Source organism: Lagopus leucura, unplaced genomic scaffold (assembly GCF_019238085.1).
Source record: "Lagopus leucura isolate 7727_CA_CO unplaced genomic scaffold, USGS_WTPT01 Super-Scaffold_100015, whole genome shotgun sequence".
NCBI lineage: Eukaryota > Metazoa > Chordata > Aves > Galliformes > Phasianidae > Lagopus > Lagopus leucura.
In genome coordinates this window covers 11,765,435-11,793,353 of record NW_024962269.1, presented here as the reverse complement: position 1 = coordinate 11,793,353, position 27,919 = coordinate 11,765,435, and the positions used below count along the sequence as shown (strand labels likewise).

Sequence of the window (27,919 nt, the reverse complement as noted above, 5' to 3'; positions counted from 1 at the left end):
GTTCTGAGGGAATCTGTCGGCTTGGAAAGAGGACGGCAGGGAGAGCCGACATCAGATGTCTGTTCTGGCATCTGATGCTCCTCATCCACCCTGCTGCATATTCTGAGCACTTTCAGGATTAATTTTTTTTGTTATTGTTTTTCACCCCCAAGATTGAATCCCGTTTCCAATGAGCTGAACCAACAGGTGAGAGCTGTAGCGTTTCTGAAGGGCACCCGCTTTAGGAAAGCAGTCAGTATGTCTGCCTTGTGATGGTAGTCAGTATAAAAGAGAGGGAGAAAGGGGAAAGAGAGAAGTTCTTTTTCTGTGAAAAGAGATCATCTTGCGACTTCATTTGCGGTGTTTGTTTGCTGGAGCCTTTGCAGAGGCCAGCTGTTAATAGATGGGCTGCATGAGCCTTCTCATTCAATTTATCACCAGGCTTGCACAAAGCATTTCTGCTGCTTTTGTGGAGGCACAGTCAATCTAACTACCTCACATGTCTGGAGAAGCCCTGATTGCTTTAGCATCCATTGCTCAGTTTTATTCTTAGAATAAACCCGTGGGGAAGGGATTGTTGTTTGCTCCATTTTACAGCTTCATAGACCATTGTCCAGGTTGGAACATCTCATTGCTACTGCTGAAAGCAGCCCAGTTCTTTGTAAGTGGCCGCTGTGCCTGTGATGTCCCCAAGATGTCACCAGGACCTGGCCCTGTTGCAAAGAGCTGGAGACTTACATGAGCTTATTGCTTATGTTAACCTCTTGGGAAACTGTTTGCAAATTAACGCGTGCCTAATATCAGCTCTGAGCTGGGTGGCTGAGGCAGAGGGGCTGAAGTCCTCAAATGTAATGAGGTGCTTCCTTTCACCTAACATTTTTGAGGACCTAGGTGCTTTGTTCAGCGATCCTAAAGAACCAGAGCTCCTGGGTCAGAGATGCAGCACTGAGCTGCTCTTTTTCAAAGAGGAGCTCCTCAAGGATTTTGTCACAAAGCCTCTCACAATCCTGAGGGATTCCATCCACACAGGGGCCACCACAGCCTCAAGTTTTGTTTTTTTCAAGCCATTGGGAATATAATTTCAAAGTCTTCCCAGAGGCTACTGCAATGGGACTTAGGATATGGTTAAAACCCAGTCCCAGGAAGATATTGATAAACAGGGGGGAGCTCACAGAAGGGGAATGAAAAATATCCCAGTCTGGAGGCTGTGATTTATGGTGATGCATGTGGTAGAGCTACCTATGTTGCTTAAATGATGACTGAACAGGTGCTAATGGCAAGTCTGTTTGAAAAAAGAAGAGTAAACCACCAAGGACTAAAAGTGGGTGCTTCAGGTGGGTGCATGGCAGTGAGCTGAGGAATGGTCTGCAGATGAATCAATTGTGTGAGTTAACTAGAGTTTAAAGCCAGAATTTAACAACCAGACTGGGAAAAACAGACAGGCTAAACACACACACAGAAACGCTCCAAAACCAAATGGAAAAAAAAAAAAAAAATCAAAAGAAAATAACCTCCCCTAGCTGTATGGAAGGGCTGGTTGTGACCAGCCCAGGAGCAGTGCTGTGGAATGAGGCCAGTGGTTTCTCCCCACACATCTCAGCACACCCATGGGCTCTGGTCCCAGCAGGATGCTTCAAGCGTTTTGTCGACAGCTTGAATTTCTGCACCACTCTTGCTTTTTCAGCTTCGTCATTTTGACAGGCCAATTCTCTGACATTTTCTCCTCTGCTGGCTTTGCGAGGCAGAGGCGACGTGCATTAGCTGAGCTCCTAGCACTGTCCTTTCCCAGGCACCAGCCGTGGCTGAGGCAACGTTTGCCAACCTTGCAGCTTTTTCCCCCAGATTCTTTTTTTCAGAGTGGTTTGGAAGGCCCTTGGGGATGTTCACTCAGCTATTTGCGTGCTGGAAAGAAATCCATTTTTCTCCAAGGTGGGTGACCGCTGTGGGTCTGTATGAAGCCATCGTGCTCCTACTCTTGTAGGAGTTTCATGGACAAGGTTATTGTGTCCCCTCCCAACTCTCACTGACAGTCAGCATGAGGGAACTAATTGCCTGCCTTTAATAGATAAACCAAGGGCTGCTTAACCTCTGATGACTGAGTGGGTCTGAGAAATGAATCGACCAATCTTTAACACAAGGAATCAGATGGTCAGAAGAGGCAGGATGGGATGGCAGGTCTGTTCAACTGCTAAAATTAAAGGGTCCAGGATGTGGCTTTTAAGAGAGTCCAAATAAAAGGCTGCCCATCAGCACAGGAGTTCAGGGATGGGTGATGACATACTTGTGTCGGGAGCTGGACACATCAACAGGGAGACCATGGCTGGGAAATGCCTCCCTCGGCACGGAACCAGATGATGCTGAGTCAAATCCATGCCCTGCAGTCGATTTCAGCCCATACTGCTGCTGTTATCAGCAGTTGGAAGAGGGAGATGCAGGGAGTGGAGGAAGCACCTCTCCCCTGGGCTCAGTGCCTGGCGTTCCCAGTGATTTGCTGGATGCCCTTGGAAAAGCCAATTAAGGTTTTGTTGCCTCGGATTTCTCAGCTGTACAATCCAGACCTGTTCGCAGGCATAATTAACCCATAGTCTGACCACAGTTTCAGGCATGTGGTTTGTAAGGGGATGGCATGATTATTTCAAAAACCGGGTATTGAGAGTATTAATAGATTTTTAAGGCTTAAAGCAATGACTGTGCTAATTTATTTATACAGCATTTGTTAACAAGATTGCAGAATCTCTTCCAGCAATATCTACACTGCAGGCATGCCTGCAAGTCCTCTCTGTGCAGTAGCATACCCTCCAGAAGATGTTAAGTCTTGATTTAAAGATCCCAGGCGACAGAGACTTCATCACATCTGCAGGTCAGCTGCTGAAAGCTTATTTTCCTGCGTTGCTGAAGTATGCCATATTGCTAGTCTGGGTGTATCCAGGATCAGTTCCCACTGCACGAAGATTAAAGAGCCATAAATGTGAGCAATCTCTAACCCAAGTAGGGAGCTGCAGACTGTGACTGAGTGAGCTTTTTGCATGCAATGTGGATAAACTGGATAGATTAGGGCTTAATCCTCTCGGAACAAAGCAGGTTTTCAGAATCATAGGTAATTCCTAGAACCCTCATCTGAAGCCTTCCAGATTTTTCCAACCTCTTTTTTAGATGCCTAAAGCAAAGAAAATATCAAAGACAAACTCAGTGACCTTGTACGTAGGTGTAGTACCTCCATACCACCACCTACCTCCTTCCTCTCTCATTCGTGGTTCAGTATTTGTGCTCGTAACTACAGCCTTGTGCTACAATCTGTCTTTGGCAGTGCCCTATTTCTACTCCAACACAGTTTCTGGGCAATCTCAAAGTACCTGTTTATAATGTGATCAGTGTTTAGACACAAGTGTAGGGCGAGTAACTGATATTTTGATTTAAAATAAACTATAGAGCGCCCAGTAGTCTGCCTGTGTCTGCGAGGTGGAGGCCAATCCACAGCCGGAGTTTTTCAGGCTGAGACATTCAAGCACGCCCTGGATGGAGCCTGCTGGATCACACCAAACCTGGCATAAACTGACAGTGCAAACCTCCAAGGAGCATCCCTCTGCAGATGAGATGTCCGTAGGGAGGAAGACAGAAATTAGGATGAGAAATGCAAAGTAAATGCAGAACAAAGTAAACGAAGAATGTTTTGAGGAAAAAGGTCTGCGGGAAGGGAGTGGGACTCGACAGGCAGGAAAAGGGGATTTCCGCCCTAAACAGAAGGAAAGCTGCGCCAAGAAGCAAAAAAGCCAGGATCTGCTTTACTAAAAACAGATAAATAAGATACAAGAGAGCAGTAAGGAAGAAAAGAAACCAGGAAATAGAAAATTCTGTTTGAATTAAAACTAACATTGGCTAATTTCAATTAATTAATTCAAGTTAAGAACTCATTTTTTCTTGTAACATGGAATTATTCTGCTAAGTGGAATGGACAGGTAGATGAAGAGAAAAACACCTTAGCATGAACTGAGCAGGAGATGTCAGAGGAATAGGTCGGAGGTTATACCAAAGAAATACTAGAATGTTGGAAAGAATAAAGGGACAATTTGGGGAATGGGGAAGTAGTCAAGGATGTACACATCTGTATGGTGAGAAAACCAGCACTCCTGCTTCGTCACAGCACTGCAGCAACAGCAGAAGGGCTCTTACAAAATCCATCCTGCACAGCAAAGCTCTTGACTCAAATGGAGACAAACCTCTGTGAGACTCTTAATGGCAGCAGTTCTCCACTGGGACATGGAGGGGCCACTGAGCATCACTTCTCATTGCCATGGACAAGGGTCTGATGTTCAGTTTTACCTCCCTTGTCATCTGCTGCTGAATGGGAAGAGAAAGCCTCCCTCCTTCCCTTCTGCATCAATATAGTGATGGAGAACAAAGCTTCCCCTAAGTGAAAATGTAAGCTTAGCTATGTGATTGGTTACAAGGCATGTTTGCAGCCTGCGGGGACGCTCGGGAGCACACTGATTGGCTGTGCTTAATAGCAGCGACAAAAATCCTTACCCTGCCCAAAGCTGCATTAAAACCTTCCCAGCACAAAGGGCCGGCAGTGAGCGGGGCTGGCGGCTTCTCCCAGGGGCACGCAGATTGTGCTGGGCTGTGTTTACAATGCAAGCAGGTTTTATGCTACTTTGGGCTCAGCAGGATCTCGCCGAGATAATAAAACCTCCTTTCTTTTTTTCCTGGAAAGGGCAAAACTCTGAAGTCAAAAGATTAACGCCAATGCGGCTCTCAAGCTGCTCGCCAGGGCAGAGCAACCTTCCTGGAGAGCTCAGCTCTGAATGGAGCTGCTATGGCTTTATTTATTTATTTATTTCTGTTTTAGAAAACATCTTTATTTTGATATTCCCATGCATCAAATACAGTGCTGGGGATATCAAGCAATACAACGCTGAGGAGATAAAGCAATCCCAGAGCAGGGCTTATTGCGATACCACACCCATTGAGTGCTTCATCCCAGTTCATCACCCTGAGCCATTCTCCCTACGCAAAGGCACCCAATTAGATTTCAGGATGAAAATCTATCCATTAAATAACTTTCCTACGGGGAAAATTGCTGTCTACATGACATGACGTGTCTTTCCAGGAGGAGATGTCCATTAGAGCTAATTGTGCTGGTGGCTTTGGTAATGCAGACAGTGGTTGGTTTGGTGTCGGACAGGCAGACTAATCCTATTTCCACTCATTCTACTGAACAGATAGTGAATGTTAATTACTTTAGTTACTAATTTTCCAGACCATGTTGTAACCCATTATCCAGGGGTGAAAAGATTTGTAGCCCATTATCACGTCCCTCACATCAACTAATGACTCCAAAAATAAACACGTTTAAAGGTGTTGAAATTAACAGTGATTTCTATGTGTTTTTGTGACAACTGTATTTTTGGCACATGCTCTCTAAAGCCTCAGTATTTTACTGCAGAACATGTGTAAGGTTGGGAAAGCTACTTATTAGATAGACTTGGGATACGAAGAATGCTTTTTTGGCACTGGCCCATTTTATGTCCACTTGGATTTTAAGTAAAGACTGAGCGACTCTGATGTGAGTAGAAGAGGGCAAGTAAATGGAAGAAAATGTAATTGGAGAAAAGGAACTTTCTGAGACTCAATGTGGGCTGTAAGGAGAACTGACACATTTCCTCAGAATGACTTCTTCCAAGAAGCCTGCAGTCAAGCAGCTGGGGGTGGCCAGTCTACCCAAAACTTCAATATCTCATTAGAAAGCTACAGATTTGACTATGGAAACCAAATTCTTCTCATAACTTGTGATTTGGGACTGGAAATGTTGGTTTGTTATCTAATAATGTAAAAAAATCACATTGTCATAGAATCATAGAATGGCTTACATTGGCAGGGACCTCTAGCTCCAAGCCCCTGATGAGGGCAGGGTCACCAGCGACTAAACGAGGCACAAGATCAGTGCTCACCATTCCAGTCCAGTTTCCATTCATTTGTGCTCACCCATCTTAAAGTGTAATAGGAACTTTTTTGAGGTCTTTTCTTTTTTAAAAATTGTATCTGAATCAACGTACTGAACCTTCAGAACATTTTTTGATGAGAAGCAGACAGGTGAGAGGGAGAAATCACAGGCATTTGAATAGATGTCTTATAAAAGACAAGAACTAACCTGAAAGTTCAGGAGATGCTGAAACAGATGGTTTCCTCAGAGGTAATCTATTTTCTGAAATTGGTGTTGCTGTATGTACATAAACATTTCCTATGGAGAACACTCCTTGTCTTTGGATAAAAGGCACCTGCCTTCCATGCAGCCGGTACCTGAACAAAGGAGAAAAGAGAGGGAAAAAAATAATAATAATCAGGTTGCATTTTTCAAGTCTTTGTTGCAAAAAGGATGTGGAGAGGGTGAATACTCCTAATTATTATCTGAGAAGCATTCACAGCTACTAGCTTTGGGGAAGCCTGTGGCAGGTTAAGAGAACACATCAGCAAGTGCACACGAATGAAGAGGTACCTGCTCAAAGAAAAACAATGCATAAAACATCCTGTTTATGCAAATGTATGATGATGACATTGCCAGGCGCTGATTAGGAAGTAAATCTGATTTTCTCAGGGCTCTTTTTACCAACAATGTACTGGTTTTTAAGGCATCCAGTAGCTGTAACGGTGGCTCAATGCTCCTTATTTATCTGTCCTCTGAGGTGAGGTAGAGCTCAGAGATAAGCAGGGGAGGGAAGGATCCTGCTTTGGGCTGCCCTACAGGGGCAGAGGCATTAGGGAATGGAAGGAACCCTCCACTGCTAGCAGCGAATGTGGTTGCTGATCCTAAGAAGCATCACAGTCCTCCTTCAACAGCTTTCATTGCTGGGAAGATTTTTCTGATAAACAGCAGCCATTAGCACATGCAAGTGCCTATTGAAAGCCCATCTCATCTTGGCATTCATGACCTGCGGAGATGGGTTCCTAGCTCTACAAACTGGCAACAGATCACATTAGCAGATGGCCTTAAGTACATGCATGCCAGCCCTCATTATGTGCCTCTCTCTCTATTTTTTTCTTCCTTTAAGAGCCATGTGGCAGCATCTCCCATGCCTGGGATGGCAGCGATACACCTTGGTTACACAAGAAAAGGGCCGTTTCCATTTGCAATGCATTCTGAAGTCCTCACCCTCAGAAGGCACAGAGCATCTGTCTGCTTTGAGGGAACAGCTGTGCATCCATTTTGGATAGCTTGGGGTGGGGCTACCGGCGGTCTGCACAAAACAAAGCTACCAGGATCTGTGTTTCTCAGCAGACTCTCAGCCTTGGAAGATATTCCCTCAAACACTGCTGGGGATGCGTTGCTCCTGCTGCCTCCTGGGTCAGTCGTGGAAGCTCTTCCAGGTCTTACCCACAGGATGTTGGTATCAGGGCACCTCCCAGACCGTGGCACAATGGTTTTGAGACTTCTAACTTGGTTTGCTTAACTTCAGGTCTGTGTCATTCACCCGACGCACAGAGCCTTGCCCTTTTGCCTTCCTGAGGATCACTGTGACTCTGCTGTCTCCCTGCTCGTGCCAACCTCAGTATTTTTCCTAAGATAAATGTAAGCCATGTACCTGTCTGTCAGTCACTTCTTCAGGGATACTGAATCTATGAAAAAGAAAAACCCGACCTTAAATGACATATCATACTAAACTGTCTCATTACTTCCAAAGTGAGATGAAATGCCTTCTCTCTACGTATTATTTTTTACCCTATGTCTCGGTAATACTCTTCATTCGTGGAAATGGTTTTCAGACTGGAAGATTATAGACTGGTCAGAACCAAAGAAAAGGAGAGAAAGATTTACTCCAATCATGTCAAAGGGACCTCAGTGAATATTAACTGATAAAGTACACACCGATCGCAGCACACCCTCATCGCTCGCCTGTGCATTTATCCCACTTGATGAATGGGAGCAGTTTATAGAACAGGCAGAAATTGATACGGAAGAGGTTTCTATCTGGAATGCACTGTATAAATTACTGGATGCTTATCTGTGAGTAATTCGCCTGCATATGCTAACTGTCCAGACACTTGCAGCCTATGGCAAAGACATTAGATAACCTTCGATTCTCAATTGCTGGGGGCAATCTCCATACTAAATAAATAGTTCATCTGTTTTGGACACAAATGATGCATCTGTTTGCAAGCATCACAAATTCTGGTCTAGAAATGGATACTTACACTATACATTATTTTTTTTTTAAGCTGTCTTTCCTTCCTTTGTGCCTGCAATTGGTGGCTGCACTTGATGTAATTTAGCAGCCCGCTACTCATGCCTTGCCTGTTTTATCCAGTGGGTTTCTGATGCGCCTGTCTGGGTGCCTGTCAGGTGGATGGACAGTTGAAGACATGATTTTTTTATCTTGCTCCTTCTTGCTATATGTGCCCTGCTGAGGGGACAAAATACTCTTGCTCATGTATTTGCCTGCAGTTAGGCAACTTTGCCTATAGCTCTTTGCTGCTGCAGACCTATGTGCTGCTCTGAAAAGGAAATTTTTTTTCTACTGAGCTCTGCAGGCTCGAGACTGGAATTCACCTGAGCAAGAAGTGAGGCTAGGATGAAAATTAAGCACAAGGGTGTAAAGAAAAGTGTTTCCCATTGCTCAGACAGGTGAATGACAAATATCACTCTCTTTCCAAAATAACTCCCACTCCCCAGCTTAATGCAGACATTGCATAGTGTTTGTTTGGCACAAGCTGGGTTTATAGCTCTATTTTCTAGAAATAAAATCGCTGTCTGCCTGAAAGCCAAAGCAGCTTTTGCTTTCCAAAGGAATTACATTGGCGCTCACAACCCATCTCAGTCTGGTGCCAACTGAGTGCAAATGAACCAGGACAAAATTGGGTGCATGGAGAGAAACCTCAGGGCTGCCTAAAGGCTCCAGGCAACTTGCAGATCAAAACCAGATGGTCTGGTGGTGCTGCTTCAAGCCCCCAGCCAGAGATGCCTGTTTTGTGACCACCCAGCTCCTGAGCCAGGGAAATTTCAGGAGCAAGCTCAGCAGAAGAGTCCACACCAGTCTCCTTGCCATGGAATGCACTGGAAAGTATTATTAAAACATAGGTGTAAGACAATGGCCAGCCAGCAGTATTTTTTCTGCCTAGCAAGTGGTGCTGATAAGTGCAAATTCCCTTGGAAGTTATCAGAGAAGCCGGCTGTGTTTGTTCGCTGGATTTGTATTTCTCAGCTGAAAGAGGTGCTGATCCCATGTCTCATTCTTGGCACTGCCAACATCCCTGGCAGAAAGCTGTGCTCAAAGCTGCCTGCTGGGAAATACTCCATTAATCAAGTGCTGACAGACCTCCTCGCTACCTCTTCCCATGACGGTCACACGTGTCATTTTTGCTCTGGAAAGTCATTCCTTGCAATGCTGTGTGGCACAAGAGCATCACCACGTGAGCATCACCAGCATGCCCACTGAACCATAGGGCAAAGGGACATCTCAGTGCCACATCTCCACAGTTCTTGAACATCTCCAGGGATGGTGACTTCACCACCTCCCTGGGCAGCTGTGCCACTGCATCACCACCCTTTCTGAGAAGAAATTTTTCCTAATATCCAATCTGAATTCATCTGTCAGCCGCCAGCTACTCACTCCACAGACCCAGTCAGTGCCACATCAACCCTTGCAGTATTGCATGACTGGGACCTGGGTTGGACAAGCCCTTCTTTGCATGCATCCATCGTGATTTGCACACATTTCTTAAGATGCGTGAGTCCAGGCAGCATCCAGTGCAGAAAGAAACTGAGAGCAAGTTTCCATCTCCATCTCAGCAACACATCTGTCTCAAAGGAGAGATTGTCCAGATGCTATTTCTGCCTCCTCACAGCTTGTTGCAGCAAGGACTCCCCCACTACCTTTCCCAGAGGACAACAGAGTTGCCTTCACGGTTTTCTAAATTTGGCTTTAATGAGTGCAAAATAAATAAGGTAGCAGGGGAACATAATCTGGTTAACAGAGCAGCAGCAGAAAGCGCAAGCTGTTGGCATACGGCGATGGATTCTGATTTCCTGCAACGAATCCATAGGAGCATCACAAGGCCTCAAACAGAAACCTCAGTGGTTTGGTGGGGATATGGCTGGGCGTGAACCAGGCAGGTAGTCCTTAGTGATGACAGCAGAGCCGTGTTTGCCTTGGGCAAACACACATGCCTGCTGAGTTTGCTGTTCAGATGCTGTTTATGAAGAGAGAAATAGCACAGCCTGGAATACATAAAGGTCTGTACAAAATCACCCACTCGTTGGGACTTGCAGATGCACTTCAGTGCTAACATCCATCCTCTGGCTATTCCTGCTATTGCTGACACTCTCACTCTGCCTGTGGATCTCCTTTCTCCTCCAGCCCTGGAGCACCAAGTTCTGCTCATCCATCCGAGTTTGAACCACTATCGTGCACTGCACCACCGAAGCACCCCAACCTTGGACCAGACCTGATTCTGAGTCTCATGGAATGTGAGCCCCAAATACTGGTGCTGTCAGATACTCAACAAACCTTGCAAACCCAAATTCCTTAGTCCAATGCTGTGAAGGAAATGCAGAGTGAATTTCCACAGGGGCTGTGTGCTCACAGCTTCCGCTGAAGGCAGTTGAGGATGCTACAATGCTCCAAATCCTTTCTTAATTAGACCAGAAATCTTATCATTTCCTAGGAGGGTTTGATATGTCCTTTACCTTTTGAAGGAATTCTGTATTTAAAAATATATCTGATAAACAGGAGCTTCTCTGAATACAGAAATAAATGGAAGGACAATGAATTCCTTTTCCTTGCAGTTCTGAGCAATTTTAGCTAGAGAAACAATGCTTGTAAATAACCCGTGACCGTTTTTATCCAAAATGATCTTCCTAGCAAATTAATCCATTATAAGACACAGAGGGCATGAACAACATGCTCAGCCAGTTTTCTTGCTCCGATTCCAACTTTTTCAGGTCTGTGACCACCCATTCACCAAAGAAGAAATAAATAAAATTATCTCTAATTTCTTACTAATTTCTATCAGCTTATTTTTAGGGAATGAAGCAGAAAATATATTTTTGTACATATTCCTATTTATAGAGGATGAACACAAACTGTCAGATTTTGGTGGGAACTGCTGGGGCAGGAAATCAGCTGCGTATAAGCGCATGGGGTGAAATGCAGGATGAAACATTCCCCTATACACAGTATGTCAGTAGGGTCATACTGAAGGCTGAGCTCACGTTTCGATGTCCTCATGGCTGTCTCATCAATGCTGTGTGTTTATTTGGCTTTTTGTGAGGAGGGTTATTCGTGGGGTGGGCATAAAGGTGCAGCAAGAGGTTGTAGTTGGGGCTTGTAGTGTTTGTAGTGTTGGGTGAGCTGGTAGGACAGGTGAATAATGGAAAGAAGGCATTACTGTGCCCATTTTATGGATGAAGAGTGGAGGCACAAGGAAACAATGGCAAGCAAAAGCCCATGAAGGACAAAGAAGTGAAACCTATTTGTCAGTTCACTGCGGTTGTGTTGCAGGGCTCACCAAGCCTTCTCAAGAATGCTCAAACCTCCAAAATTCAGCAAGAGGCTGGAAAACAGCAACTTTGTTCTCTGCATCTGCAACAAAACAGGTGGGATTTGAGGTGCTCAGAGCAAACTGGCAGGACAGTTTGGCACCGAGGAGCTGACCCCATGCACACCCAGACCCTGCTGTGGACATCAAAATGAGCAAACAGCAGCAAAGTATTTGTGAAGATTAAGATGAATGATGCTTGCATGTTTTGCTCAGTGATGTTTCTGACCTTTGCCATGAATGTTCATCTATTTGTTTGCAAGAACAACTGTGCAAAGGGAAATTCTCAGAAATATGCATTAGAGTGAAGCTTCATCACAAAAGGGCTTACGTAGCCACGCAGAGATCTCTCTGCTGTGTATAGGAGTTTCTGTCCCTTGGGAAGAGAACAGGAGTAATACGATCGAGGTAATACATTCTGCAGAGCAGAAAACAGCAACGAAAGGATGGCAACCAGCCAGGTGAGACTGAAGAGAACTCGAGGGCTGAGATGCAACACAGACTGCACTGAGGAGGGAATGTAATCATAACAAACAAGCCGGTTCATTCATGAATAATACAGGACCAAGAGACAGATCTGACTTTGTCAGATTTAAATTATTTATGGTTGGTACGAAGTGGACACCTGTTAGGGCTCATGGCAGTGCTTTAACCCAGGGCACTGAAGTTGAAACGCAAAAGACAGCGCTGCTTAACCTGAAGTATATCATCTTTGTTGCAAGCATCTTTAGGCTGTGCTTTTGCTTCATTCCATTGCTGAAATTTGCAGTAATTTCTCCATAGGCCACCAAAGAGAGCCAGGATATCCCAGGCCATTGTTTTTCCTAAAAATCCCAGCAGCTCTGTAATATACCAGAGCCACTTCTGAAAGCCACCCTGCATTCATATCTAAGTAACCCCTCTTGCTCTGCAAACGACTTGTTTTTCTCAGGGTTGTCATAGAGAGGAGGATATCGATGAGTCAGTCGGGTGCCAAGGAGCACAGCTGAGAAAGAGGCATTGCAGTGGAGTGTTCTGCTCTCTTCCTGAAAGCACACATTTTTAGCCTGTTTCTCCTGCGTTCATCTCTTTGTTCCCTCGTGCCAATTTGGATGCCGGGAAGAGGAGCATCCATCACGTTCAGAGGATGCCGTGAAAGCAGACACTCTGTAGCAGGGAAGTCAATAGGTTGTTTAGTTACACCCTGCTTCCAGAAAGACAAAACTCACTTCTACCTCTCTGAAAGAAGGAAAGGTCTCAGGTATCAGTGCATTAGATCTTGAGAATTGTCCCATCAAAACACAGAATGTGGTACAGGTTGTTACCTTTTGAGAGAAATGCCCAGTTAAATCTGCAAGGTCTTTGCTTTCTTCCTTGTAAGAGAACAGTGAAGAATGAAAGCTGTCAGTCGGTTCTGAGGCTGTTTTCACCAGATATAACCCACGGCCTTTTTTTTTTTTTCCTGATGTATTTTAGCTTTGTTTGCACTTAACTAGAAAGCCAAAAAAGAAGAGATACAAGATGAATGACACCAGGCCTGTCCAGTTCTGAGTTTTAACCATCAAAAGGCTCCTCCAGCAACAGTAGCACCAAGAGAAACCCAGGTCAGTGGCTATCATGTGGATCGAGAGCTGCCTATATGCTCCATCTCTTCCAGAAGGTGCAAATGCAGCTTTAATCCCAATACCCAGAGCAACTTCATCCTTTTAGGCATCTCTAACAATTACTCCATTCACAAGGGAACAGTTTTGACTACAGCAATGTATTAACTAAATGAATACACTCACTGATGTGCCCTTTTATCATCTCAAGTTCCCACTGTCCCATGACCTGCTGTACTCCAACCACACTTCAAATCTCTGTTTTCTTCTTCCCTGGCTGCCAAGCACCTTCATATTCCCATTTGCAGTTTTGCATAAAGGATGCCAGTACAAAAACAAATAAGCATGCGTTGTGCAGCCGCCTTTTGCTGAACATAATCCCCACAAGGCTGCTGGTTGACTTGTTCCTAAAGCAATATCAGTGTGTAAATACCACTATGGCAACACGTGGCTGGTAGCTAATCCTGGTGATGTTCAAGTGCCATTTCAGGCTGGAATGTGCTCTGACTCTGGCTTCATCCAGAAACCAAGGAGTCTTTCAAACAGCTCTGCTCCTTACCAGAGGTATGTAGGAGCTGTGTGGGTGTTAGCACTGGTTGAGCACTGATTTCACTGGGGAATTAGTACATGTTCTGAATGGAGAAAATATGCTTCGTAGACCCAGAGTTAGCAAGAAAGAGCCCTCCAGGATTCCAGGCAAATGAATTCCTCAGATTGAAATAAAGAGGAAGGGCTGCAGAGAAGCTGCCACCATCCCCATTATCTGCTCACTAGTCACTTCTCACACATGCAGAGGGCTCCAGGGGCCACCCCAACCCCGGGGGCCACCCCAACCCCAGGGGGCCCACACACTCTGAACAGTCCCTGTTCTACCTGGGGCTGAATGTGCTGACACATTGCAATCCTTTGGTACACCTCAGGAGATAAAAGTCTGTGTCTCCTCCTCTCCCACCTCTCAGGAAAAGTTTTCCCATCCTGCTGTATAATGAGTCCATTTTTATTCCTTCTGGCCATCTCCCAAACATGAGACTGGTACCTCATCACAAAGGCTCAAGGCTTTTAATAAAAACCCTGAATTTCCTTCTATTTGAGGCCAGAAGGTGACTAATGAAAAAAAGAGCCTGCGAGGCAGAGGGATGCTCTGCAGCAGCCAGAGTGGATGTGCTGAGTTCATACTGGTGGCAGCCAACAAGTTCCCATTGCATAGAGTGGGGCCCCTGCAAAACCAGGGTACAGCAATGGAGCCCTTTGCAGCCTGCTCACATTGCTTCCACCCCTGCAGCAAGGCAGCAGGACATAAGCCCAGATTGAGCACTGCACTGCAGGCTCCTTGCCAGCCCCTGCCAGAGATGAGCATTTGCAAAAAGAGCAGATACAAAGCCAATTTCAAATGAATGTTGGCCTCAGACTAACAGGAAAACGAACCATTTGCTTTGATTTTTAAACATATTAGATCTTCTTTCAGAGCCTGGATCAATTGAAAAGGGGAGCTGAGCAATGGATAAGTCCTCACTTGTTCAAGAATGGGATTTCTTAAAAAAAAATCAGCAAAAGTTGCAATTTTTTGCATTTCCCTCATAGGAGCTGTGTCTGCTCCCATTCCCCAGTGAGAAGCGGGCTCAGGGTGTGCCAGAGCAGCTACCAGAGTGGTGAGAAATCACCACGCAGGACATTCCAGACATCTACAAGCAAGGGTATTTTGAAATTCAATATTTTGTTCTACTTCACAATTCCCACAGTGTAAAGCAGAAAAGACTGCTTGAAGGCAATCAAAACATTTCCTTTCAATTGAAGGCCAAAGACCTCATTTTTTTATTTTTTTTTTCATCGTGATAGAATCCAAGCTGCTGTTTTCCAAAGAAAACTCAAAATGATCCAACAAGAGACCCTCTGAGCTCATCAAGAGATTGTATGAATGAAGTACTCCTGAAATGGAGATGCTCCAATGGAGGGTCCTCCTTTTGAAGGTGGGCAATATTCTGACCAGCTCTATTTAGCAGGTTGCCTTTGTGTATCACCTGCACAACTGCAAGGCACTGGTGTAGAAGGACAAGTGGGCATGGTGGTGATGGGTCAATGATTGGACTAGATGATCTTAGGGGTCTTTCCCAACATTAATGATTCTAAGTGGCAGGTGGAAACACCTGCTGGGGACTTCAACCCTGTTGAAGGCTGACTCATGAAACCCATGGAGGTCTGAAGTGCAACCCCTCTGCCAAAGAGGCTGAGATCAGATGCTTCTCCCTCTCCCCTCATTAGTAGCTTCCACCTGGTTGGATTTGTGTAGATCACAGGTGCTGCTGTTGTCCATGATTGCAAAGCCCTTGTCTCAGCTCTGACTCAAGCTGTGCATAATGGCTGCAACACAGCTCACGAAAAGGCATCATTGGGAACGTGCCCAGCACTCACCTTCTGCCCCCTGCAAATGCAGCCATGTGCCAGGTGCATTGCTGAGCTCAAAGTGCACCTGGAAGGTGCATGGCAAAAACTGCCCTCTGCCATAGAGAGAGCAGCCAGCCCATTTGGGAGCAGTGAATAGAGAAGATTTAGCTCAGTTATGGGAGCAGTGATGGCCTATGATGCAGTAATAACAAAACAGTAGGTAACGCTGTGGCATTTCAAAGGTCTCTAGGTTTTTTGCAATGCAGACGTGCCAAGTCCTTTGTCTCAAAAAATGATTCAGTGCACAGCTGCTAAGAACACTGCCTAAAAATGGGGATTTGAAAGAAACCTTCACCTTTCTGACTACATTGCCTCATAGCAACCATGTGAACCCAAACCCATCCCTTCAGATCTGGGGAGCACACACCAGGAGGTCAGAAGGGAAAAGCCTGGGATCAGCAGGGATCCTCTTGCAGAGAAGCCCCTTACCCCACTGAAAAGACTTCTGTGGGTGCACAGCAATGGGACAACATGGCCCAGGAGACCCATACCCCTGCCTGGCTAGTGCTTGTCATGGAAGAGAACAGATTGATTTTACACTTCTACAAACAACATGGGAAATGTCTGTCCTTCCTGACTGGCTGAGCAGGGCTCTGCAAAAAGAGCTGCTGGTACAAAAAGCTCATGATTCCAATCATCTCTTGTTTTTTCCTGCCAGTAATCTCCACTCCCGACCTTTTCACAGTCCCCACTCCAATCAGCACATACCCAAGGGCATCTCCTAGTAGAAAGCACAGGAACATCACACTCAAAGCCAACCCAACTCAGAACTGACGTGAACGCTTCTAACAACCACCCCACATCCTGGGAACCAAGTGAATGTGACACAGAACCAGGACTGTGCCCTCCAGCCCCGCATCCCAAGACTTACCCAGGGACAGCAGGAGGAGGAGGACCACCACAGAAGCTGAAGGAGGTGGTACACCTCCCTGTGCTGTTGATGTGACCCATGTGTGAGTCCTTTCTAATCAAAGCAGAGCTCGGGGCACAGCCACACATAGGGTGCTGCTGCTAATTAGGGAGGGCTGAGTGCTGACACATTAACCTCTTGGTCTGGAAACATTAACTTTACCAGGTGTAATATCATCTTGGTGACATAAAGGTTAATAATCTGCATCCAAAACAGAACCCAGCCCAGTAAATACTGAATGAACGGGGTGCTGGTAGAGGTGGCAGCAGATTGCTGGGTGTAGGGCTGCACCATGGGGACAGCCAATGGGGCACGAGGGGAGATGCCCTCAGAGGGGACACCACAAGCAGAAGCCAGGCAACAAAATAAGATTTTCTGCTGTAAACAAACCCTGTTTTCCAACCACCTTCCTTCACTCTGCCCCTCAGAAACCATTCTGCAAAGTTGTTTGAAAGGGAATTCAGAGCAGCAGCAGTTGTGTTCAGGTTGTACGCGGTAATACTGGAGAGTTTTCTAACTCTTAGTCTTTGTTGCTGCTTTTTCCCCCCCTACCCTGCCTTCCAGAAGAGTGGTGAGGATCAGGCAAGGACAAAGACTGAAACAAATACACAGTAAGTGAATATTCAACTCAGATTGAATGCAGATGCCTCATTTAGCATCATTTGCTAGAGACTGAGGAGAAAATGATTTCCTTTTCTTATAGAGTTAAAAATAATGGCTCGCATAAATGTCTGCTTTTATTCTGACCACAGCAGCAGACCAAACAAGTGGAAATGGATATCATCACACTCCCAGGAACATGCCACTCTGCTGGCCTGACCCCATGGCCCAGGCACTTTGATGGAGATGAAGGCAGAAACCTCTCCAGCTCTTGAAACAAAAACAGCTGCAGGGGCATCGGATGCTTTGCAGGGCTCAGCCACCTCACTGAGCTGTTATTTTACTAAAAGAGGGCTGTTATTTTTTTTTTTTTTGACACAGCTGCACTAGCACAGAAAGCATCAGACAACCAGAAGACTTCCAGCACATTTCCAGGCTGCTCAACTCAGAGCTACTCCTCACACTGCTTTCTTCCAGGTATTCAAATCCTCACCTGGTTCTCCCTCTCCTTTTCTACAACCCCTCATTAAACTTCAGCTGAGAATTCCCCTTTTCAAGAATCTGCCCTGCACTCTCCATCACAACCAGTTTTCACCAGGACTTCTCCTATACTAGTCCCCATCAATCTGCATCTCAGTACCAAACCTCCAACCCCAAATTTCAGCTCTGCCTTCACTGAAACAAACCTTTCTGTGAGAAGCAGGGTGCCAGCCCAGCCAGTCAGAGCACCAAGAGATCATCCAGCGAGACAGGAGAAGAATGAAAATAGTGTTTTTAATACAATTTACAGCAAACTTACAGTATGTTATTTCACATCACATATTTCTAAACTGCTCATCTGGAAAATATAAGCTGCAAAAAAATACAGAATGCAGTACTGAAAATATATCGAGTGTGCAGCTCCTCTTTAAAAAAAAAAAAAAAAAAATCAATTGTACAGGGAAATTGTTCCTTTTTTCAGGTTTTGGTTTATTTTGGAAGGGCTACTGAACACCAGCAGTAAGACCAGCACACTGCAAAGGCTCTCCCTTGGGCACCATAGAGAGGACTGACTGCCACGTGGATGGATGAGCTCCAGGTGTGACATAGAGACCATCAGCATGGAAGCACCCTCCCCATGGTGATGGTGGATGGCACCATGCACTGGCCACAAGCACTTGCCAGAGAAGTCCTCAGCTGCTGAGGACTGGAAGAAACAACAGCCCAGTGATGGGATGCATCAGGACTCGGAGGGGAATGGAGCAGACGTGCCTCACTGAAACACAGCATCGTGTTCTCCATTATTATGCCATGGAGAAACACAAGGATGGAGGGGGAGTGGGCTAATGAAGTTCCTAATATTCTTACTGGTCAATAAAAAGGTTCCTCAATACCTGCCAGAGCCCCAGAAGGGCCAGCTGGCTCAGTTAACAGGACAGCTTTCCCAACCTGCTTTGGATTTGAAGCTCTCTAGTTTGCTCAGCTGTAGCTGCTGCTGGGGGATCTCAAGGGTAATGGGGTTTCACAGACAAGGCATATATGCTCTGATCAAGCTCTGCATCAGGAAAACAAGCAAAGAAATCAGAAACGTGGCAGAGAGGTGGCTGGGCTGTGCTGCTCCTGCTCACAAAACACTCCAAGTCAAGAGCTGCTCTCCTCACTGCATTTAACCTGCACTGCTCCCTCCACCCAGGCTTGCTTTCACACAGTGCTTGTGTCTTACCTGTGCAGGGCAAAAGGAAATTGAAAATATCCTTATTGTAAACGTTTCCCCTCTAATGCCATTTATGTACTGTTAGCTCACATGACCCCAACCATCCAACACCTCAAATGTAAGTACACATAGCAGGTAAAAAAAACACAAATAAAAACATTTTTGCAGACTGCATTTGACTTGTATCAAAATCCTAACAGACACCACATTTATTGTACTTTATTTACACGGTCATCACGTATAATATAATACAATACAGCGTTCCATTCGCAGTGGTAGGCACTATGGGTTTTAAAAGGTCACAGCTCTTTCCCTGCTCCCATCCCACCCCCCTCCCCACTGAAGAGCACCCAGAGCTGCCTTCTGCTTGCAATGCTGCCCTGTCCCAGTGCTGGTTTTTTGCTTTGACCCCTGCTCTGAGATGGCAGCTTCCCAAAAATGGATGGTTGGAGCTGCTGTCACATGCTGACATGGAGAGTCCCACACTTTGGGGTCACAGACCATTAGCAAACTGTACTGTTTCTCAATGGCATTAAATGCGTATCTTCAGGACCACGCTTATAGCTGAAAGTGTCAAGAAGGCAATAGGGGCTCTGCAGGACAAGCTACAGGCCTCCAAGCACAGCTTGCAGCCACCTGCAGCCAACAGAGCACAGTTTTGGTCCTGTGCAAAAGACTTTAGGAAAATGGCTGTGATTCTTCAAGAGGGATCACCACCTCCCATCTCACCAAAAGCATCACAAGCCAAGAACAGGGCTCACTCACAGAGTCACATAATTATTAAGGTTGGAAAAGATCACCGAGATCATCTAATTCAACCCATCTCTTCCTTTCAAGTTCATCCTGTTGTGAGGCACCAAAAACATAGCACTGAGATGCAGTTTACACTGAAGGGTATTTATGCCATGTCAAAAGAAAAGGATTTTCAAGGGCAAAGTTACATATAAGTGGCAGGGAAAGACTCTCTTTTATGTCCTACCAACAGCCAATTCCATTGGGAAGAACCAGGATATGTTGGGCTATACGCACCGCATTGATTCCTGAGGTTCTGCTTCAGATCTGTGCTAACACTGCAAATAAAATTTCCACCACCTCCTTCACCTGAACAGCAATTTGGTTTTGTCTGGGTTCGTACCCTTCTCGTGTTTGCTCTCAGTAATTACTCAAATGAATGCATTAACTGGTAGGAATATCGGGAGAGGCAGAGAATTTCAAGCATCTGGGAGAGAATATTCCTGGAAAGTGAATGGTGAGCTGGAAGCTAGCACCTGCGTGTCCAGCAGCACTCTGCCCACTGGCAGAGAATGAGAACCCACCCTCTCACTCAATTCTGAAGCACATACTTTTGAACAAAACATTTGTACTGAGGAGAAAATTCCATCCTAGGGAACCAGGGATTAGAAATGTCCCCCATGACTTCCATGTCCAGACAGAACAAATTTGTATGAATTATAAGAAAGCTTTTTCAACCCCCAACCCAACCACAGATTATACGCAGAAGTGGCCTTGCAAATACACTGGAGGCATTTTCTTGTTTTTCTCAGCAACTCACAAGGAGGAAATAAAAGGAAAAATTCATTTATGAAGTTGCTATAAATTATTTGCTGGGTTGGACTTGACAAGTTCCTTATTGCTTTTTGCCACGTGCTGACACTGACTTCGTGTAAAGCAAATCCAGTGCTGGAAGTTGTCAGGGCACTGCTAATCTTCTCCTTTCTGGGGTGTGATACTCTGCTCTCCTGCAGTTAATCCCAAAAGGGAAAACACCACAAACTCATTGCATGCCAAAGACCATATCCCTAGAGTCACTCCATCCAAACAGACTGAAGCAAGGTTTTGACAACCAGAATGGTACGTAAGCACTACATACATCCATGCTGCTACTCTTGCAGCCATCTAAATGGATTCCTTCGTGGTTTCCCCTAAATATCCTCTCGGCACTAAGGAATACTCATAGCTCAGCTTATATCAGTGGCAATGCTGAAATTCAAGAGGTCCACACTGATACTCTGAAAAAAGAAAACCCTGGCATTGCTTCTGACTAGAGGGAGCCTCATCTGCTTCACTGGATTCAAGGAATAGACAATAGCCACAGATCATACTTGGCATCACTAGTTAATAAATAAGTACCTGAAGTCTAAGACCTGCTGAAATATCATTTTCACAGCAAAGTAATTTTATTAAGACTCAGATTGGCTAGAAATTTAAATGGAACAATGGAAAACATGTTTTGCAGCCTAGAAGTAAAAGAGTTAGTGCATCAAAGCAGAACTAGCTATCGTGCTTTGAAAGTATCCGAGACCTGCTCATACCCTAAGCAAATTTAAATGCCAGCATTGACTCAGTAGAAGTGAGGAACTGCCACTAGAGGAATCATAAGGGCTGGAAAAGACCTCTAAAATCATCTAGTTTTGACCCATACTCACTATGTCACTCAGTGCCATATCTCTGTGGTTCTCAGACACCTCCAAGCACGGTGATGCCTCCCCCCCACCTCCCTGTGCCAATGCATTACCACTTCTTTTGAAAAGAAATTTCTCATGACATTCAGCCTGAAAGGAAGGAAGCACTGTGGCTGGAAGCTGATGGCTGGTTTGGAAGAAACGTCCACAAACTGTGGGTTTTGAGAAGGCAGGTCTGTCCAGCAGCACTGGAGGCTGGGTCATCACACCAGCGAGTCCTGGAAGCTCTATCTCAATTAATTGCTGCTTATGTTCACAGCAACTAATTATCTCCTGGCTGCCCGGTGGGGTGGGAGGCTAAGTGGACAGGAGGGCATTATGTTGAAAGGAGAACGCTGGGAGCCTCCTGGAGCCCCCAAAAGAAGATGAGTCATAGCAGTAGCATATGATGGTGGGAATGGGGTAAGCTCAGCCTTCACTAAGGAAGGAACAAGCTCCTAATGGAAGCAGAAACAGGTGAATATTATTGCTTACATTCAGGGGTGCTCTGCCCAACGTAGAAGGGGTCTGTTTACTTCAAAGGAGTTAATCAGATCCACACAGAGAGCAACAACACATCTGCTTCTTCCTACAAAGATTACACACATGAAATTAAGGAGACAAATGTGCATGGCTGCATCCAAAGGCAGAGTGGCCCTTGTGAACAGAGGACCAAAGCTGTTAAGACTTCAGTAAAGTACTTGCGTACATCTTTACTGCTGATAATTCCCTGTGTCCCCTACCAAAAATAAAACAAACATCACTACCAGACTTGCTCAGATCTTCAGAAAACACCGTGCCCACAGGACACAAAAAGGTAAACCCCAAGTATCTCACTTCTAACACTTCTGACGAGCAAAGACCACCTAAGGATGCTACACCAAACTCTGATGAGGATTGGAAAGACTACAGATCTCATTCAGACCCTTTATTATTCTGTTTTAATTTAAGAAAAAACACCAGTGTATCTCAGTGTAATGCCATAACGTGACAGAAGGTATAGCAATAACAGCAGAGCAGCACAACCCCAGGCTGCAGCAAATGAAAGCAAGCTCAAACATAGCAGCTGTAGACACAGAAACAAAGGAAGAAAAACTACATACCTTCAAAAGACCTCAGGCAGGCAGGATCTCCAGCAAGATCTCCTCACCTCCACTGCCAGCCCTTAAATGAGGTCTGGGAAGGGATAAATCCTGGCTCCACCCCTTCATCACTTAGATGCATTGCATTGCATACACCTGAGCTCCCCTGGCTTGGCCCTGCCTTCCCACCAGGTGCTCAATCACTGCTTCAGGCCACGACTTAGCATTTCCAATCCTATCAGCCATTTGGAAACACTCCGATCGCTTTCCAAATGTCTGCAGCCCATCAGCTCAATTCTGAATCATTACTACTGCAATTAACTGACGCTGACTCCTTTCTGCACCTTCCCCTTTTCATCTCTGCAGCAAGGTGAGACCCAGCTGGATGGATGATGGAAGCACTCAGTAGCTCAGAGCATCTCGCAGGGTATGGCAGTGCGAGGCCCTTCTTCTTGTGAAACATTTCAAGTTCCTAAGGAAGGGAGGCTTTGTTTAGATAATTCAACTGATGATCTTTTTGATCCCGTTACACATCCAGGATGTTCTGAGCAAAGACAGAAAAATGAGTGGCTTCAATGTGTATTGAAAAAAAGGTTCTGAAAATGCAGCCTGGTGTTGAATGAGGATGTAAAATCGAACAAAAAACCTCAATGGTAATCTGCACAGATTTTTGACTGGGGCTCCCTTCTGATTCTATTGGGACAACGGCAGGGTGGTATCCATTCAAGAGAAAGGAAACCCCAATCTGAAGTCATGCAAGGCAACTGGACAAACCCTCAAAGACTGCTGCCTCTCAAGTGGGTTACATCTCCAGCATCCCCTTCCTTAGCAGACAGCCATAAAGAGAACACCGTGCTTGGAGATGGCAAAATAACATTTCTGCTGAGACCAATGGCTCAACAAAGCTCTCAGTTTTAATGCCCCTGAATATGGAGAAAAAATTCCATCAGTGAAACCCGAGTGCACTGCTTGGACCATGGCACCACTGATGCTCCCAGACACTTCTCTACCTCCACCTTTGCTCTCAAGTTTGCTGCACTGTTAAGGCAGTTGTGGGAAGTGAAGTGCTCACAGGCGAAGGCCCACGCTGCACACTGGGAAGCAGGAGGATGGTTGAGACTCTTCACCTGTCATCCTAGAAGAACGACTGGGTTGCAGGCGAACCTTGTTTGTGATTTTGAGCTCAGAAAAGCAAAGAGCCTGCTGGGATGGAGGAAGGTTTGGTCTGCATGTTTTCTTTGAAATAAAACCCTTGTTTTGAACCTGTACCAAAGCAATGACAGTAAAGCCCTTAATGATGCAGGCATCTGATAGATCACTAGAAAAAAACAAAGAAAGAGTGGGATGGGAAGAGAGCTTTGCAAAATACACATTAACAAAAGACATAAAACAACAATCGTGCAGATATTTTAAGTTAAGCTCAAAAATAATAGAAGTAACTTCATTCAATCACATCTCCCACACATACCAAGAGAAGAGATTAAATTTAAAAAAGAATTAAAAAAGAATTCAAAAAGGAAAAAATAAAATTGAAAGCATTAAGTGCACTGGAATCCTGTTTCTGTAACTCCAGTCAAAGGGAACTTTGGAGTAGACTGATGAACCACAGCTCTTGAATGCTGGGAGCTTGTTTTCCATCATGCCACCATACCATTCTCCTTCACCTTGGGTCTTCAGAGGAGAAAATCTGAATTACAAAAGGAGCTACAGAATTTCAAGGAGCCAGGCTTTGAGGAAGGTTCCATTCTCCAACGTTTGTGTTCAAGTCTGAATGTGTGTGTACAGTACAGCATCACGAGCTAACATTTGAAAAGACAGCAGTCTAAGTAATAAATTTTGAGAATGAAGAGAACTGTACAGAATGATTCCAAAGGCTTATACTTGACAATTATACATATTTTATGAGACAGTTATGCACCCTGTGTCTTTTTTAAATTCATTGTTTTATGGATGCAGTATCTCTTATTCTAGCAGACAGGATATACTAAACAAATCTAATGGTCTAAAAGCATCATTTACCACTGCACCTAACAATGGCACTGCAGAGATTTGTAGCTTTTTTTCCCTTAAACTCCTCCATTACCCAAGTGATTCTTAGCATGGCTGCAAACCAAGAACCAAAGATCTGCAGATGTAACATTTGTTTAGTATTTGGCACAGTGGAGTTTGTTTGATATACCTATTTCACTCTTTTTTCGCCCTTGTTGATGCTGAACTTGTAATGCTGTGCATAAATTACAAACACGTTCATGAAGCAAATCGTGTGGAGGCAGCCTGGCGCCCCACACCCGAGTGTAAATGCCCAGATAAGAGCAAGGTCTGCTAAAAATGAGTAGTGGGTTATCAGCCCCTGTAACTGCCAGCAGTGGGTGAGGAGCAGGGGCAGATCAGCCCATCAGCTGCATGGAAGTGATGCCCAGCATTCGGATCAAGGCGCCGGCTCACTTCTCTGAACAACCTGCACGTTCACAACAGCTTCAAAATACAAACAAAAAAGGAGGTTCCTGATTATGATGCTGACCCTTAAAACCCTTCTGATAGCGGAAACGGGTCTGGTTTCCATTTCTGGCCAGGGAAAACCCATCAAACACAGTCACTTAGTATTGCTTCCCAACAGGAATGTTTTGGAAAATAAAAATAATACATACAAAATAAGCCTGACCTGATGGCTTCCTGAAATCAGATGAAAGCTTCCCCTTGATTTCCGCAGCCTTGGATAAGACTGCATGGCAAAGGCAAAGGCAAATCTGTTCTGCATGGCCACCTCCTGAAGATATGAACGAACATTTCAGAGGTGCTCAGTGCTGGCCAGCCTCTGCTCCCATAACCCAGCCTTCCAGAGGAACACACTTTGCACATCTCAGGGCAAAATGTGGCTTCCAGGAGATTATTCTACTTTCCTCACATGGCTTCCATGGAAATGAGTGGAATTTCTCAAGTGAGAAAAATACCTGTTGTGAAGATTAAGGTCAGTACTCCTTTCACCTGGTACATACACACACACATGTACTTTAAAGAAAACATCCACCACACAATTTCTAGATTGCAAATTATATATATATATATATATATCTTTAAAAACAGGAGAGAACATAAACAGTTTCTCCCTTCATATATATGTATTCACTGAGTCACATAGAATATGAAAAAACTATATTATGTAAATCATCATATTATCTATAATTCTCCAACTGTTTTTATAGAGACACAGTGCGTTCGTTCTCTTTTTTAAAAACATATTATGTGTCTTCATTGGCTTGGTAGCATATTAGAATGAAGGCGTATGGATAAAAAATGCAGAGGATTAAACAAACCCCTTGAGTCACATTATTCAACAGGATCCTCCCCCAAACCAGAGTAAGCCCTCCCTATGGAAAAGTGTCAGCGATTTAAGGGTTAACATAGATTTGAAAATAATCTCAAAAATTAGAGGATTACACAGACAAATATTTGGAATTCATCCCTCTTTAAAAATGACAGCACATTTGGCAAGCGTGAGCAAACATCTCCAACTTTACTGGGTTTGAAAGATCCGAGCACAGCTATTCAGAGACAACCCAAAAGCTGCGATCTGCAAACACGCCTCGGCTGCAAGGACTCGGGTGCTGGGACAGCACTGCTCGCTACCTGGAAGCTTTCCAGCAGCTTTCAAGGTGTTTATCGTGGACTCATGGCTGGTGTCAGAGCAACATCACAGAGCACGTTGGGTTTGAGCAGCACCCAGGTTCGAAGGGCGGATCCTTCAGCCCATACTATGGGAATAGATGGCCCCCCGGGATGCAAATGCCTCTTCCAGCATTGCCATCATCATCTTGCTTCCTCAACACCTCGTGCCCAAGGCTCTCTGTTGGCTGAGCTCTCCAATGAACCTCTGAGGATGCCCTCTGGCGATTCCCTTTTTGGAAGCCCATACTGTCACCAAAGGGACTGGTAGCTCCCTGCTTTCTCCATCACCCCGCAGGATATCACAAGTGATCCCACTATAAGACGTCGTTCTCAAGAATCCCGGCTGGGTTTGACTTTGAGAAAAAGACAAAAGTTTCCTGTGTTGCCATTGTTGTCTTGTAATTTTGTTTCTTCATTCTCTCTTCTCATTTTTATTAAAAAGGACCCTTGGGTTATTAATATAGTCCATCCTTCCACAGTCACTATAAAACAGACTCCATATTTTCACACCACTCATGATCTTCAAGGTTATAGATAAATTTTGTCCTATGTGGTTGGTTTTGGGGCACTGAGTCCCGCCCCAGATTGTCTAAGGTGAGAGTAGAGGCAAAAAACTCACTAGTGCTGAGACCACCTTCGTGGTTCTTGATGTACCTTTTATAGTTTTTCCTCAAGCACTGCCAGGTGGTTGTATATAGGATGAATGCAAAAGACTTGAGGGCTATAGCAATGCTAACATACAGGTATCTATAGACCACGTTGTCGTACAGCGCGCAGGCTCCTTGCTCGCCGCAGAACGTGCTCCAGAACAGACATGTGGAGTCAATTCCAGCCCCAAAGATCAACGGAGGTGGAATAAAACCTGTCAAAATAAGAGAGACAAATCATGCTTTTATGATCTTTATGATGAAGAGAGAGGACGTGATTACACTGAACGGAAAGCGAGGGCACTTAGCGAGGTTAATGGTCCCAGATGGAGCCTGGGATTTGCTGGCTTTTTTAGCTCTAAATCAACCTAAACAAAGTGTGCGGATATGAGTTTTTAGCTTGGAGTCGATGTCTATGGAAGAGATTCCTGGTTATATCCCAAATGCAGGTAGGATTTTATTCAAGTTTAAGTGCCTTTCATTAAGCTTCTTTTTGTCTAGTGAGACTACATGGAGGGGTAAATGAAAAAGGAGGAGGATGGCTTTGTAGATTGCTCTCTGTTTAGATGCTGGTAATTCTGCACTCCAGGGCTTTCACTTGAAGGATGTCACAGACTCCAGTTCAGTCTGAAATCAGCTGCAGCACCAAGATCTGGTTTTGGACCTTTCCCTGACACAGGAGTAGGCTTTCTCCTGATCTAAGGAGAAGAAGCCGTGGCCTGTAATGGATTCCATTGATTAAATATGAAAACAAGGGAAAATTTCAGCGTGCCATTAAATGAAATATCACAGCAGGATTCTCCTACAGCCACTGCAGCTAACTGTGGATGAGCACGTCTCGTTCTGCAACAGAGCTGCAATCTAAAAACAGACCAATCACTCCAACCCCTTTTAACCAATAAATGCGACATTTTTCTCTCTACTTTCTCCCATCCTATGGGATTGCTGTAGAACTTTCCCCATTTCAAATCGTTCCAACAGTGGGGCATCATCCACACCCAACTGCGCACTCCCCAGTCTGCACCAGGCACTGAGCATAGAATCATAGAATTATTAAGGCTGGAAAAGAACTCTAATATCATCTAGTCCAGGCACCACCCCATCCCCCATCCCCACCATGCCCAATAAGCCATGTCCCTCTTGCCACATCTCCACTGTTCTTGAACACCTCAAGGAAGGAATGGTGACTCCACGACCTCCCTGAGATGGAGCACTCAGAAGAAAACATGCGTGTTCTACATAACACAAACCATTTTTCCCTCTTCTGCTATATTTCTATGGGTAGGCTGGAAGTGGACAAGCCCTAAGGAAAAAGAAACAAAACCCAAAAAGCCCACTGTTGCATGCTAA

The 27,919-nt window shown here is 45.0% G+C and overlaps 1 protein-coding gene and 1 long non-coding RNA gene across 2 annotated transcripts in view; one reads left to right on the top strand and one right to left on the bottom strand.

Annotated features, from left to right (window-relative positions):
- The first annotated feature begins 12 nt into the window (after positions 1 to 12).
- On the top strand, positions 13 to 10,125 carry LOC122182405. Its single transcript, XR_006179791.1, has 2 exons — positions 13 to 186; positions 7,026 to 10,125. It is a non-coding gene; the product is annotated as an uncharacterized LOC122182405 (long non-coding RNA).
- A 15,166-nt stretch (positions 10,126 to 25,291) lies between these two features.
- Positions 25,292 to 27,919, bottom strand: part of SLCO3A1 (solute carrier organic anion transporter family member 3A1) — a 112,300-nt gene continuing 109,672 nt past the window's right edge. The window contains exon 10 of the mRNA XM_042875639.1: positions 25,292 to 26,784. Coding sequence (XP_042731573.1) covers positions 26,405 to 26,784 — 380 coding nt within the window. The 3' untranslated portion in view covers positions 25,292 to 26,404. The remainder of the gene's footprint in view (positions 26,785 to 27,919) is intronic.